The sequence below is a fragment of the Ochotona princeps genome, chromosome 1 (genome assembly GCF_030435755.1).
Source record: "Ochotona princeps isolate mOchPri1 chromosome 1, mOchPri1.hap1, whole genome shotgun sequence".
Taxonomy (NCBI): domain Eukaryota; kingdom Metazoa; phylum Chordata; class Mammalia; order Lagomorpha; family Ochotonidae; genus Ochotona; species Ochotona princeps.
The window spans coordinates 82,801,138-82,814,601 of NC_080832.1; the positions used below are offsets into that span (position 1 = coordinate 82,801,138).

A 13,464-nucleotide genomic window follows, 5' to 3' on the forward strand; every position below is an offset into this window, starting at 1 on the left:
TTCAATGGTGAAGCCCCTACATGCATTCTGCTGGTTTTTATTTTTGTTTTAAGATTTTATTTTTATTGGAAAGACAGGTTAGATTTATGAATAAGAAAGAAAGATCCTCCATTTGCTGGTTCATCTCCACCCCCGCCCAAGAGGCTACAACAGCCAGAGCTAAGCCAATCTGAAGCCAGGAGCTTCTTCCTGGTCTCCCACATGGGTGCAGGGTCCCAAGGCTTTGGATCTTCCTCCACTGCTTTCCCAGGGCACAACCAGGGAGCTGAGTGAGAAATGGTGCAACCAGGACATGAATCGGCACCTACATGGGATCCTGTCACTTGCAAGGTGAGGATTTAGCCATTGAGCAGCTTGATTGAGAAGGGTTGAGAAAATCTTTGCAAGGTCTATTAAAGGAGGGGCAGGCATGGTGGGTTACACGCTAATCATCTGAGGCACTGGCTTTGCACACTGTGCCAGTTCATGTCCCTGCTGCTCCACTTCCCATCCAGCTCCCTGATGATGGCCTGGGAAGGCAGCAGAAGATGGCCAGGGCCTTTGGACTCTGAATCCATGTGGGAGACCCAGTAGAGAATCCTGGCTTTCGATGAGCCCAGTTCTAAGCCACTGTGGCCATTTGCGGAGTGAACAAGTGGGTGCAAGTTCTCTCACTGTCTCTCCCTCTCTGTAACTCTGACTTCCAAGCAAAGAAAAAAAAAAGCTTTAAAAGCAGGATGAACTAATGTGTCTTCTATCACACAGCTAGAAAATATCAGAGGTGGGCTTTCAAAGCCAGCAAGTTTAGTGCTTTAGTGTGCACATTTAATCCTATTAGTTTATCTAGTGAAGATAACAACTAGAAGTTAGAGGAACTTTGATCACAAAAGCGATGGGCAAGTCATTCCTGTAGAAACTTCTTCATCTATAAGATCTGTGGCTTCGTGCAATGAAGATTAAACTCTGTCAGCATGAAAGTTTATCGAAGATGGGCACAGGTTAACTATGAAATCACGTAGAACTGCACAAAAATAAACCTTCAGTAGTTACTTTGCATTGGACCCACAGGTGGCAGGTATTCAAATTCATACAGAGAACTGCCAACAGTTTTTATTCATATAAGTTTCAGTCTCCATTTTTAATTATCTATTCTAAAACAATCAACAACCTCCCCTCACCCCCCCCAAAAAAAAACTCTCTGAGAAAACAAAAATAAATCATCTTTGCAGCAAAAAACAAGTCCTTACGAGATCCTAAATGTGTGGGCAACTTGACCCGGGACATTCTAGACTTCAGATGTGTGTACAATACATTTCTGCTGTTTCCAAATTTCCGATTTTAAGGGATTCTGCTGCAGTACCCCAAAAAGCCTGAGACAGCATCTCTGATATGAAAATCAGTAAGGAACCTAAGGTGCAGTGATGTTAGAGACAGAGCTCAAAGAAAGGCAGATTGCTGCAGTCTTGGTAAAGAAGCGTCTTTTTCTAACAAGACCTCAGTTAATGAAGAATCTCAAATAACTAAGAACATTATAAAAAGTACTTGTGGGGTCTGGCACGGTAACATAGTGGCTAAAGTCCTCACCTTGCATGCACCAAGATCCCACTTCCCTTACAGTTCCCTGCCTGTGACCTGGGAAAGCAGTTGAGAATGGCCCAAAGCCATGGGACTCTGCACCCATGTAGGAGACCCAGAAGAAGCTCCTAGCTCCTGACTTCTAATTGGTTCAGCTCTGGCCATTGCAGCTACTTGGGCAATGAACTGGCCAATGGAAGATCTTTCTCTCTCCTCTCTGTAAATCTGACTTTGCAATAAAAACAAACAAATCTTTTTTTTTTTTTTTAAAAAAGGTACTCATGAAGATTACTGAATGCTTAGCAATTGCCAGGCACTAGGGAAGTACTTCATAGTAACTGGCACACTTAATCCTCACCACAAGCCCAGGAGGTGGGCATCATACATTGTCACACCCACTCTGCAGACAGGAAAACCGAGGCGAGTTGTGGCAGAACCATGGGCAAGAGCTGATGACGACACTCCATCCTCCGAGCTGCCTCTTTCTTGAAGCACTGTACAATACACACACAAGTTAAACAGAAAGGAACAGAATTTCCCTGTCAGTTGCTGTTCTAATTTCATATAAAATACCACACTCTGCACTTGAGAATTTTCTGATCTCACTTCCATAGCCATTGCACAGGTTCCATCCCTTTCCTACACAGCAGGGGCCTGAAGCCTAAAGGGACGAAACAGCTGGTTGCAGAGCTGTCCATTCATTGGGGGCAGGATGCCTCCAGAGCCGCACAGGAGTCTCAGTGAGGACCCCTGGCTCTCTGCTCCTCTCTGTGTAGGACACCTTTTTTTTCCTGTGGCACCCACGGTCTCCCTCCACTGGCTGACCCTCACAGCCCCTACCTAATCCAGGTGGGATCTCTCTCCTAGAAGTGCCTTCCTTTCAGCATGTCCTGCCTGTCATGGTTGCTCCACCCCCATCTCCCCAATTCCGGAAGTCAAGAGCACCCCAGGTGGCCAGCTTGCCTGAAGCACGGCTTGTGCCCCAAGCAGCTACCTGTTAAAGCATTCGGGATGGCAACAGATAATGGCCCGAACGCTTGGATCCCTGCCACACACCTGAGAGACCTGGATGAAGTTCCTGGCTCCAAGCCCAGCTCTTCGGTGAGTCAATCTGTGGATGGATTTTTTTTTTCCTTCCCTTTCTGTCACTCTTTCAAGTACACATAATAAATCTTAAAACAATAAAAAGCACCCACGCTTATCTGGTTCCAGCACTAGTACCTCCTCAGAATCATCTATTTAGTGTTTTCTCTTCTTCGTCTCAGGTTGGGATTATTTTGCCTTCCTGGTGCTTAGGCAAATACATGGCACACAGCAGTCACTCACTAAATGTCTGATGTGAAGCTGCCAAAGACTGAACACTGAAATCGTGCACAAATACCAACATACACTGAATGTCATCACCCAAAAAGTCCTTGCCACTTAAGGAACATACACATAGTTACATGTATAAGTGAAACTATAGTTCCAATGTTTAAGTGAAATACTTCAAACAGAACTATTAGAATGAACACCGAAGGCCTGACATGATGGCCAAATGACTAAATCCTTGATTATATGTGCTGGGATCCCATATGGGCACTGCTTCATATCCCAGCTGTTCCACTTCCCATCCAGCTCCCTGCTTGTGGCCTGGGAAAGGCTTTGGGCTGCCCTCAACTGCTTTCCCAGGCCCCCATCAAAGAGCTGGATGGGAAGTGGAACAGCTGAGAAATGAACTAGTGCTCATATGAGATCCCAGTACTTGGAGAGGGAGGATTACCCAATTGAGACATCACACCAGGCCTTGTTTACTTATTTATTTAGATTATGTTTATATAGTTTATTAGGGTGGGAAGGGTCAAGGGTTAGAGGAAAGTGGGTGAGACCATTGCTTCCAATTTTTTTTTCTTCCTGTATCTGGGGGAAGGGAGGAGATAAGGGGGAAAACCTCACCCAGCCTCCCAATCACCTCAGTATCCAGAGATGAGGAATAGCCACCAGATGTCATTCCAGAGTCCCCAGTGTGACACATGCCCTGAGGGTTCTGCTCAAGTGATTTCAATAGTTCTGAAATGCTATCAATCTTGTCACTCCAAGGATGAAGAAATCCTTCTATGGTACATTGGCTGACATAGTCCACCTTAGAGTTTCCATTCACCCAGATATTTGCTGCCAACACTTGGCCAGGGTAGTTGACCAATCTGTTCTTCCCTCCTTCCTCTGTTATGCTATCAGATGTCCTCTGCAGGCCCCAGTGGACTGCCATGTCCTTCACATGCATCTGGGCATGCTGTCCACAGCTCTAAGTCGCTGAGGAGGCCCAGCTCTGATACACGCACTCCACGGTCAGGCCACAGATCCTGCAATTCTCCCCCTGGTAGGAGTTCTGAGTCTAGCAGTTCAGTTGGGAGGGTCCCCAAAATACCTCGTCTGAAATACCAGATCTGACTCTTGTGTATATTGGTTCAGGCTCAGTCTGTCACCCATATCACCCTACGCACACTCTGGTAGTTGGAACTGTTGGGTCGATTCTGTTTCCAGCCCTGTCTCTTACATAAAGCAGTAGGTGCTGCAGTCCAGCCCAACCCTGTTCACCACATACTTGGCCCTCACGTAGACCAGTGGGAGCTATAGCCTAGTCGCAGTAACCCCCAATGACCCCCACTATGTCTACTCCCAGTCCTGGTTCCTATGCCTGCCAGTATGTGCAGCAGACTGGTCCATTCTGTCCCACATCCCATTCAGCTCTTGTACACGTCAATGGGTATTGAAGCCTAGCTCAACTCAAAGGATCCCACTATCCAGCCCACACTCATTCCAGAGGGTGCTACCACCTGTCTAGCCAGGCCTGCCCATAGCCCTAGTTCTCAGGCTCATCAGTGGGAATTGCAGCCCATCAGAGAGGTGCCCAATTTTTCTACTGTGCGCACTCCCAGTCCCAGATCTTGCACTCTCCAGGTGGTTCTGCAGTTTAGCCTGACAGGCTTTGCCCCAGGTCCCAGCACTTGCCAGCTGATGTTGCAGCAAAACCCAACCAGCCTGCTCTTACTCTGGCTTATGCATGTACCAGTGGGTACTGTCAGTTAACCCAGCCTGGTTCTACCTCTAACCCAGCTTACATGCAGGGCAATAGCTGTTGTAGCCCTGCCCAGACCAGGCCCCATTTAAATACATTTAATCATCAAAGTTACAAAGAGAAAGGGAGGGAGAAGAAAGTGATCTTCCATCAGCTTCTTCACTTTCCAAATGGCTGCAACAGTTAGGGATGGTTCAGGCAGAAGCCAGGTCTCCCACGTGGGTGGCAGGTGCCAAAGCACTTGGGGCTTCTGTTGCTGCTTTTCCCAAGCCACTAGCAGGGAGCTGCTTCTGAAGCAGAACAGTTAGGATACTAAGTGGAGCTCATACAGAAAGCACTGCTACCGTCTCAACTGGCAGCTTAACCAGCTTTACCACACTGCCAGCTTCCCCCACCTTCAGTTTTTCCTAATTTTTCTGCCACATTTTTAGATTTCCTTTAAATTGATAAAAAAAAAAAGGACAATAAACATTTCACTGTGTAACCTCTGTACATCTATTTTTACTAGGCAGATATTGCCAACTTACAGGTATTTATCATTAAAAAGATAATAGATACCAGTGAGTTCATTTTCCTACTTAAGTAACTACAAGTATACACAAAGCACACCAAATGAGAGCAAGTATTTTCCAAAAGGCATGTAGAAATTCAGTTTTAACTAGCTCATAAAATGCCCCTGGGTCTTTTCAAGCTCTCATGTATCTGAATTGGGAGATAGAGGCTAAGTATGACCTAGGAAGGGAACCTTTTTCCAGATGTGCTGAGCTCAGAATTGCTGGCTGCCACAAGGGCTGTGTGCAGGACACTGGTGACCGATCCCTGGCTGTCTGACCGCAAGGCACCATTTCATCCATGACAGCAGGCTGCCTGTGCCTGGTGACAGGTTAGGGATACCTGTCTGGGCAGACTCACTTGAGTCTCTGTTGTACTCTGCTGCACCCTAATCCAAAATGTACCAAGTGAAAAAGGAAAACAGTATGCTATTGTTTTCCTTTTGTGCAAAAGAATTTTTAAAAATAAACATATAAAAATAATATATATGTATATTTTTCTTACCAGGCATAAGCTATCTGTGGTGGGTGGTAGGATTACAGTAAATATTGCCAAGAGCAGAACAGTGCCTGGCAGAAGTGCCATTTTATTTGAATTCTTAGCCCACATAACTCCTTGGCTCAATCCTATTCTGAAATATCCTTTTAAAAAATCATTTTCAAATGGCACAAACAAGATGAAAACGTGGCAAGGCACAGCAAGATGTAATTACTTAAAGCTGCTTTAAATTGGGCCCAGTAGCAGCAGATTAGCCAACAGGGAAAGATGCTTGGTGAATCACAATGATTATAAATGAAAGAACTAGTTCTATTCGGGCCCTTTACTATGCAAGGAACAGCAGTCCTTAAAAGGAGCCAGGCTGATACTGCTTGCAACATAATTTTAGGGTGCCAGGCCATATGGAATGAGCAGGTTTAAGGAAAATCTTAAAGAAATACAACTGTGGATTATGACCCCAAGCAAGGTTCAACAAGGTTCCTTCCACCGTTCGGGCATTTTAAGTTAGTAAAACATACATTCTGTATCTCTTGTTTGGGGGAAAGGTATGAGTATTAGGGTCAAAACATGGAGTCTACGGGAAAGAGATTTTTAAAAGTAACAGCACTTCGTATTCGCCGTAGCCCACGATGGCCCAGACAGACCCCCCCCCCCCCCAGCCTCACGAGGTCTCCAGGCTCCCGCCGAGCCGGACTTCCGCAGTCTGAGGACGTAAGCGAAGGACCTCAAGGCAGGGGGGTGGCTGCAGGCGGACCCGGCCACCTCGCGCGGGCCCGGGCCCAGGTCCGGCCCGGGGTGGGCGGCGCCCAGGTCTCCGAGCACCGGGGCGAGGCTGGCGGCGCGGCGCACGGAGCAGGTGCTGGGCAGGGGTGCTCGGGCAAGCGCACCCCGACCCCGGGCCCCGGACGTGTCGCCGGAACCGGCCGCGCGGACTCGGCGCCCCGCCCGCAGCCGCCCTCCCTTGGAGATTGGGTGCCCCAGGAGCCTCGCCAGGGAGCCCTGTTCCTCTCGCCCTCTCCAGGTCGGACCCAGAGCAGCCCTGTGAGCTCTTCCTTAACAAATGCTCACGGTTGGGGTCAGCTGGCCCCCCGAGACCCTCGCACAGTAACACAGCGCGGGTGGGCACCAAGGTGCGGCCGGTGAAGCCCCAATCCGGAGACCTGCCGGCGCCCAGAGGGTCTTGGCAGGCAGTACGTAGGCTGTTATGATGGAAGTGAAGGACTGTGCATGGTTTTGCTTTTCCTTGGCAGATGGCTTAAACACCATTCCCTGGAGGGCATTTGTAAAGCCTTCAGAGTGGCTTGGAGGATAAACTTGCTTACTAATCCGGAATAGTTCTTCACACAATTTTTCATTTTTCTTTTCTTTCTCTCCCGGCCTGGAAATTTTGGCTACCAAAGGAAACATCTCTGGTTCACTTTATCACTTTATAGTTAGGATGCTGGACTTTTTAAAGTTGTCCAAGCAGCAAGGTGGCAGTAACTAGGAAGTTTAGATCGGATTTTAGTGAAGAGGTGTCTTTTTTATAAGCTCTTGTGGAAATGTTTGCAGCCACTTCTTAAGGAAGAATGTGGTGCCAAACACATGCACGCACATACACCCCCATGACTGCTTACACAAGATCCACATTTTCAAACAAGAACTCGGCAGAACATGTATAGTTTCATGTGTTACAGTTTTAGAATTGAATGCAAGTCCTTAAGTTTGCAACATCACACAGATAAAAAATTGCTCACTTTTACTGAGCTGAGATTGTCTTTGATACTTTCCCCGTTACCAATACTCACTTTCATTTTGACTATTTGTTAGATTACACATTAGCTACAACTCCAGATCCCAAGTAAAACTCCAGAAAGCCTAGTGTCAGCCTTCCACCTTTGCTTCTTTCCCTAAATGACCATGTCTTTGCAGCCTCAAAAATGCCACTCTTGATAAGACACGCTTCTTAGTACTCGCTACAACACCACACAGAGTCACTGAAGTCATGGAAAAGAATAAGGCGTGCCCTAATCTGAAATTAGTGCAGTTAACATTACTTTGAAATACTAATGTGGCAGATTGTAGGACTGATTCCAGAGTGGTCACCAATGAACATTTCTATGGAAATAAACAAGCGGGCTAAAGTATTTACATTGCTCTACTGCTGCTGATTGCTTTTCATTGGTACTTCTTGACATCTTTCTCTTATTACGACCAAAGACTGGAATATCAAGATAATTTTATTTCACATGTGCACGATTAGCTAAGGGCCCTAGGGACATTTGATGTGAAAAACATTTGTGAAAGTAGAGGAGTTAGAAATAATACACATTACAAAAAGGCTTTTGTGCACAGGGAAAAAAAGATGTTATATATATTTCTGGGGAAATGATTTAGCCTAGATTCTCTCATTAAAATGATCTGGAAGTTAATCAACATTGAGTAGGCTAGAAACCTAATGAAGAAACAGAGAAATCTGTGTTTTTTTTTTTTTTTAGGAACTGTATCCTTGTAAAGGAGTGGGAAAAGCTGCAGATACAGAAAGGCTATTCCAGAAAGCCTCTTTCAATAAAATAAGAAAAAGGCGTGAATTGTGAAAAGGATCTGAATGCTAGGACTGGAAGAACTATACAATGAGACACCAGTCAGGTACTGTACCAATCTGCCTTCCACCGCTTCTCAATGTGATTGTGGATTCCTCTCTAGAAGCAAACATTTCTTTTGTACACTCCACAGAGCTTCACACAGCACGGGGCACATAATGGATTCTCAAATACTCCTTAAGGGGTTGGTTCGGTGAGCTGGGCAGTGATGGTCCTCCACTTGGCAGGAGCCAGTAGTTAGCTTATTAAAAATAAATGTTTTCCTCAGAGGAGCATTTCCCAGGGCCTGCCTGACAGCCATTACAAAGCCGGACTTTCATTCACGCCAAAATAGTGACTCAAAGAACATGCAGCCGCGTGCTTCTGGAAGCCCTTGGAGAGCAGTGATTGCTGAGCACGTGAGTTTGCTGGTGCCGTGGACCTGAGGTGCTCCGTGAGGTTTTGGGGAAAGGCTGGGCTGGAAGCTACTTTCGAATGTACACTTCCAAAGATACTGCGAACTCTCAATATTAGCGTCACCAAACTAGAATTAGGAGTGGAGCTAACTCTAAGACTGAAGTCGATTCTAGAAACATCTGGCGTACTCCTAGGGGTGACTCGCGGTACAAGCGACTGGCTCTGCGCGGGACGAGCCAAGAGCCCAGGTCGGGCGCACCCCTCGTGGCGCTCGGGGCCGAAAAGCGGGACAAGTCCCGGCTCTCGGACCGGAGAGGCGCGGCCGGGCCCTGCACTCCAAGTCACCCGGGGCCCGGGGCCTAGCACTGCGCCGCCGACGGCAGGGGCGAGGGAGGAGCCGGGAGTCGGAGCTTCCAGTCGGATCTGAGACGAGCGGGCTGAGGATTGGGCGCGGGGCTGCCCCGAGCCCCCACAGCCCCACGGTGAAACGGGGAAGACCCCGGAGGGCCCCTCCAGGTCGCCGGCTCGCCGCCGCCCTCCCTCTCCCGCACCCCGCCCTGGAGTAATTCATACAAAAGAGGACTCGCCTCGGTCTCCAAGGCACCGTCGCCAAACTCCCACTAACCCAGCACCGAGGGCTCGCCGCGTCCCCGCCCCACACCCCGGTGCTGGGCTTCCCCGGGGCCGGGAGGAGCATGCGCGAGGCGCCGGGTGCCCCGAGCCCGGCCCCGGACGCACTTCGCCCACGGTCCCCGAGACGTGGGGGGAGGGGAGGCCGCTGGAACCGGCGCCGAGCGGAGGCGGCGCGGAGCAAGCTGGGAAAGCGGTGTCGTGTGCTGGCTCCGCCCCCTCCCCGAGGGTGGGGGAGAACCGTATATAAGAGGCGCAGTCGCCCTGGACGTTCTTTTTCGCAACGGGTTTGCCGCCAGAACACAGGTGGGTGTTGGGTGTGGTCCCGCGGGCCGGGCCTTGGTGGGCAGCGGGGGCCCTCGAGGGCTTTGGGGGGCACTGCCCGGTTCCCTGAGCGTCTCGGCGGGGGAACCGGCCCCCGAGGTTGCGGGGCGGGAATGGGGCGGCGGGTGGCGGGAGAGCTCGAGGCTCCCCGCGTCTCGGGGCAGCGCCCTCGTGCCGGGCGTGAGGCCTGGCGTGCTGGCCGAGCCCGCCGCGTGCGAGGACTCGCGGCACCCGCCCCGAGGGCCTCACCTCTCGGGTCCCTGACCTCGTCGGGTCCTGGTTTGGAGCAGGTGCGGCACCTTCCCTCGTGGAGGCGGTGGGATCCCCGGGCGGGGTCGGCGGGGTGGCTGGCCGGGTGGCCGCGCGCGGCTCGGGCCCGCCCGTCCGGGCGCATATGTCGGGCGCGGCCTGGCCTCGAAGGGACCGCGCCGCGGGGCAGGGCCGGGGGAGCGGAGAGTGGTGGGTGCAGGCCGGGCCGGTGGGCGTCCCTGGCCCGGGCGCCCGAGCCCGCTGGTCCGGCCGGCACCAGTTGCGTGTGCGGAAAAGATGGCCGCTCCCCGGCCCCGCTGCCGGCAGCTCAAAATGGAGGACGCGGCCGCCCGGGAGAGCGGGCGGGTGAGTCACGCACACAAAGGAAAAGGGCTCGTCGGCCGTCGTCGCCGGACGCCCCGCGGGCCCCTCGCCCCGGCCTGGGGAGTCGGGCTCGGCTCGCTGGGGTGCGGGGGGGGCCAGCAATGGAGTTTCCCCACTTGGTGGGTGGAGACTCGAGTCCGGCCAGCTTGGCACTGACCGTAATTCTCCTTGGAATTTGCCCTCTGCGTTTGCATCGTGTCTGCGTCCCAACCCTCTGACAGTGGTTCAAAGGTTTTTTTTTTTTCAATCTTAATCCACTTTAGGTGCCGTGAAAACCAACGCCGCTAACTCAAAGCCAAAATGGGAAAGGAAAAGACCCACATCAACATCGTTGTCATTGGACACGTCGATTCGGGCAAGTCGACCACTACTGGCCATTTGATCTACAAATGTGGTGGCATCGACAAAAGAACCATTGAGAAATTTGAGAAGGAGGCTGCTGAGGTCTGTACCGTGTCATGGTGAAAGGCTGAATTCACATGTATAGACAGCAGAGGACATTATTTCTAAAGCTGTTCGTGTCCTAAACGTGAATGTGAAATTGGGTAAAACCATATGCCAAAGTGGGCTGTTAAGTTCCCCATTGACTCTTTAGCCCTAGCAGTTTCGGGAGGGTGGATGCAGAGGTTTACTCCCACTTGGTAACCAGCTAACGACTCTTAAATAAATTACAGATGGGAAAGGGCTCCTTCAAGTATGCCTGGGTCTTGGATAAACTGAAAGCTGAACGTGAGCGTGGTATCACCATCGACATCTCCCTGTGGAAATTTGAAACCAGCAAGTATTATGTGACTATCATTGATGCCCCAGGACACAGAGACTTCATCAAAAACATGATTACTGGCACATCTCAGGTTTGTGATTTCTAAAAGTCGAGGGGGGAGTTGGTTGGGTTCCCGTTAGCAGTGCTTTCATTCCTCCCTATATCCTTGTTCTGTAAAGGCTGACTGTGCTGTCCTGATTGTTGCTGCTGGTGTCGGGGAATTTGAAGCTGGTATCTCCAAGAACGGGCAGACCCGTGAGCATGCCCTTCTGGCTTACACCCTGGGTGTGAAACAACTAATTGTCGGTGTTAACAAAATGGATTCCACTGAACCACCCTACAGCCAGAAGAGATACGAGGAAATCGTTAAGGAAGTCAGCACCTACATTAAGAAAATTGGCTACAACCCTGACACAGTAGCATTTGTGCCAATTTCTGGTTGGAACGGTGACAACATGCTGGAGCCAAGTGCTAATGTAAGTGGCGTTGAAAACGGTCATTGCTAAGTATCTAGAAGTGGTGATGAGGTGGCATTAATTGGCGTTTTGTATTTTAGATGCCATGGTTCAAGGGATGGAAAGTCACCCGCAAAGACGGCAATGCCAGTGGGACCACGCTGCTGGAAGCCCTGGATTGCATCCTCCCACCAACTAGGCCAACTGACAAGCCTCTCCGTCTGCCCCTGCAGGATGTCTACAAGATTGGTGGTAAGTTGGGCAGTAATGTAGTTTGAAGAAGTTGAGCCAGGTAATGGTGCTTCGGCCTTGGTTGATGTATGCCAATCTAAATTTTTCAGGGATTGGTACCGTTCCTGTGGGCCGAGTGGAGACTGGTGTTCTGAAACCTGGCATGGTGGTGACCTTTGCTCCCGTCAATGTCACAACTGAAGTCAAGTCTGTTGAAATGCACCACGAAGCTTTGAGTGAAGCTCTTCCTGGTGACAACGTGGGCTTCAATGTCAAGAACGTGTCAGTCAAGGATGTTCGTCGTGGCAATGTGGCTGGTGACAGCAAAAATGACCCACCCATGGAAGCAGCTGGCTTCACTGCTCAGGTAACAATTTTAAAGGCCTAATTAATTTTAAAATTAAAATTGCTCTTGATGCTTGTCCGGGTAATTGGCATTTCCTTTCTGGAAACTTGATGGCTTGGTCTGCTGAAAGGTGCTAATTGTGAGTCTCTCCCAAGGTGATCATCCTGAACCATCCAGGACAGATCAGTGCTGGATATGCCCCTGTGCTGGATTGCCACACAGCTCACATCGCTTGCAAGTTCGCTGAGCTGAAGGAAAAGATTGATCGCCGTTCTGGAAAGAAGCTGGAAGACGGCCCTAAATTCCTGAAATCTGGTGATGCTGCCATTGTTGACATGGTCCCTGGCAAGCCCATGTGTGTTGAAAGCTTCTCCGACTATCCTCCTTTGGGTAAGCTTAGCTTGGTTAAAGTATAATTACAACTTGTATGAGATGGCTTTTATGAGTGTCTCATGACAATTCAAAATTTGTTTCAATAGGTCGTTTTGCTGTCCGTGACATGAGGCAGACAGTTGCCGTCGGTGTCATCAAAGCAGTGGACAAGAAGGCTGGTGGAGCTGGCAAGGTCACCAAGTCTGCCCAGAAAGCTCAGAAGGCTAAATGAATATTATCCCTAACACCTGCCACCCCAGTCTTAATCAGTGGTGGAAGAACGGTCTCAGAACTGTTTGTCTCAATTGGCCATTTAAGTTTAATAGTAAAAGACTGGTTAATGATAACAATGCATCGTAAAACCTTCAGAAGGAAAGGAAAATGTTTTGTGGACCATTTTTTTTGTGTGGCAGTTTTAAGTTATTAGTTTTTAAAATCAATACTTTTTAATGGAAACAACTTGACCAAAAACCTGTCACAGAATTTTGAGACCCATTAAAACAAAGTTTAATGAGAAACCCGTCTTTTGGAAATGATGTACTTGCAAACTGCGTACTTGGTATTTTGGGGTAACTGGGTAGAAACTTGTTTACATATTTTGGAGTCAGCATTGCAGCAGGAGTATTGGATAAAAGTGATAGAAACTCAGTTGTGCAGAATTGTACTTGCTTCCCAGGGTAACTGAAGAGAAATGCTAAAAATTCAAGTGGGAAGTGGCTTCCTGATGTAAGGAACCGTCTCATGGTAGAAAAGGACTTTGGACAGACTAACAATTAGTTCAGCATGGAAATATGGCAGGGAAATGAAGGACACTGACACCTGGCTTGCATTCCCAACTTGGAATTTGGCAAAGCTGGTTGAAAAGGCAGTTACAACTAGGAATTTGAGGTGGATGAACATAGTGGATGCACATTTGCTTAGTACAGTAAGTTAATTTGGGTTTTTTGGAAAATAATGGGATTTCTATAAGGTGTATCTTAATCCCTAAGTGAGGTTTCAGGCTGGCTCTATGACTGGTGTTAAAGGGTGCCTCACTATAAGGTATAGCATAAAAGAAATGGCTGTAATTT

At 49.2% G+C, this 13,464-nt stretch overlaps 1 protein-coding gene across 1 annotated transcript; it reads left to right on the forward strand.

The window, feature by feature from the left end:
• The first annotated feature begins 9,431 nt into the window (after positions 1 to 9,431).
• Positions 9,432 to 12,912, forward strand: EEF1A1 (eukaryotic translation elongation factor 1 alpha 1). Its single transcript, XM_058661427.1, has 8 exons — positions 9,432 to 9,576; positions 10,491 to 10,671; positions 10,902 to 11,081; positions 11,170 to 11,466; positions 11,547 to 11,697; positions 11,787 to 12,043; positions 12,178 to 12,412; positions 12,502 to 12,912. Exons 2-8 carry the CDS (start codon positions 10,528 to 10,530, stop codon positions 12,624 to 12,626), a joined length of 1,389 nt encoding a protein of 462 aa, XP_058517410.1. The 5' UTR covers positions 9,432 to 9,576; positions 10,491 to 10,527; the 3' UTR covers positions 12,627 to 12,912.
• The last annotated feature ends 552 nt before the right edge of the window (positions 12,913 to 13,464 follow it).

What these genes read in the sequence shown, in the direction of transcription:
- EEF1A1 (XM_058661427.1), top strand. Translation starts at nt 10,528, where the DNA reads ATGGGAAAGGAAAAGACCCACATCAACATCGTTGTCATTGGACACGTC. An exon ending in GGATGTCTACAAGATTGGTG is followed by an intron (nt 11,698 to 11,786) that starts GTAAGTTGGGCA and finishes TAAATTTTTCAG; the next exon opens with GGATTGGTACCGTTCCTGTG. An exon ending in CTCCGACTATCCTCCTTTGG is followed by an intron (nt 12,413 to 12,501) that starts GTAAGCTTAGCT and finishes TTGTTTCAATAG; the next exon opens with GTCGTTTTGCTGTCCGTGAC.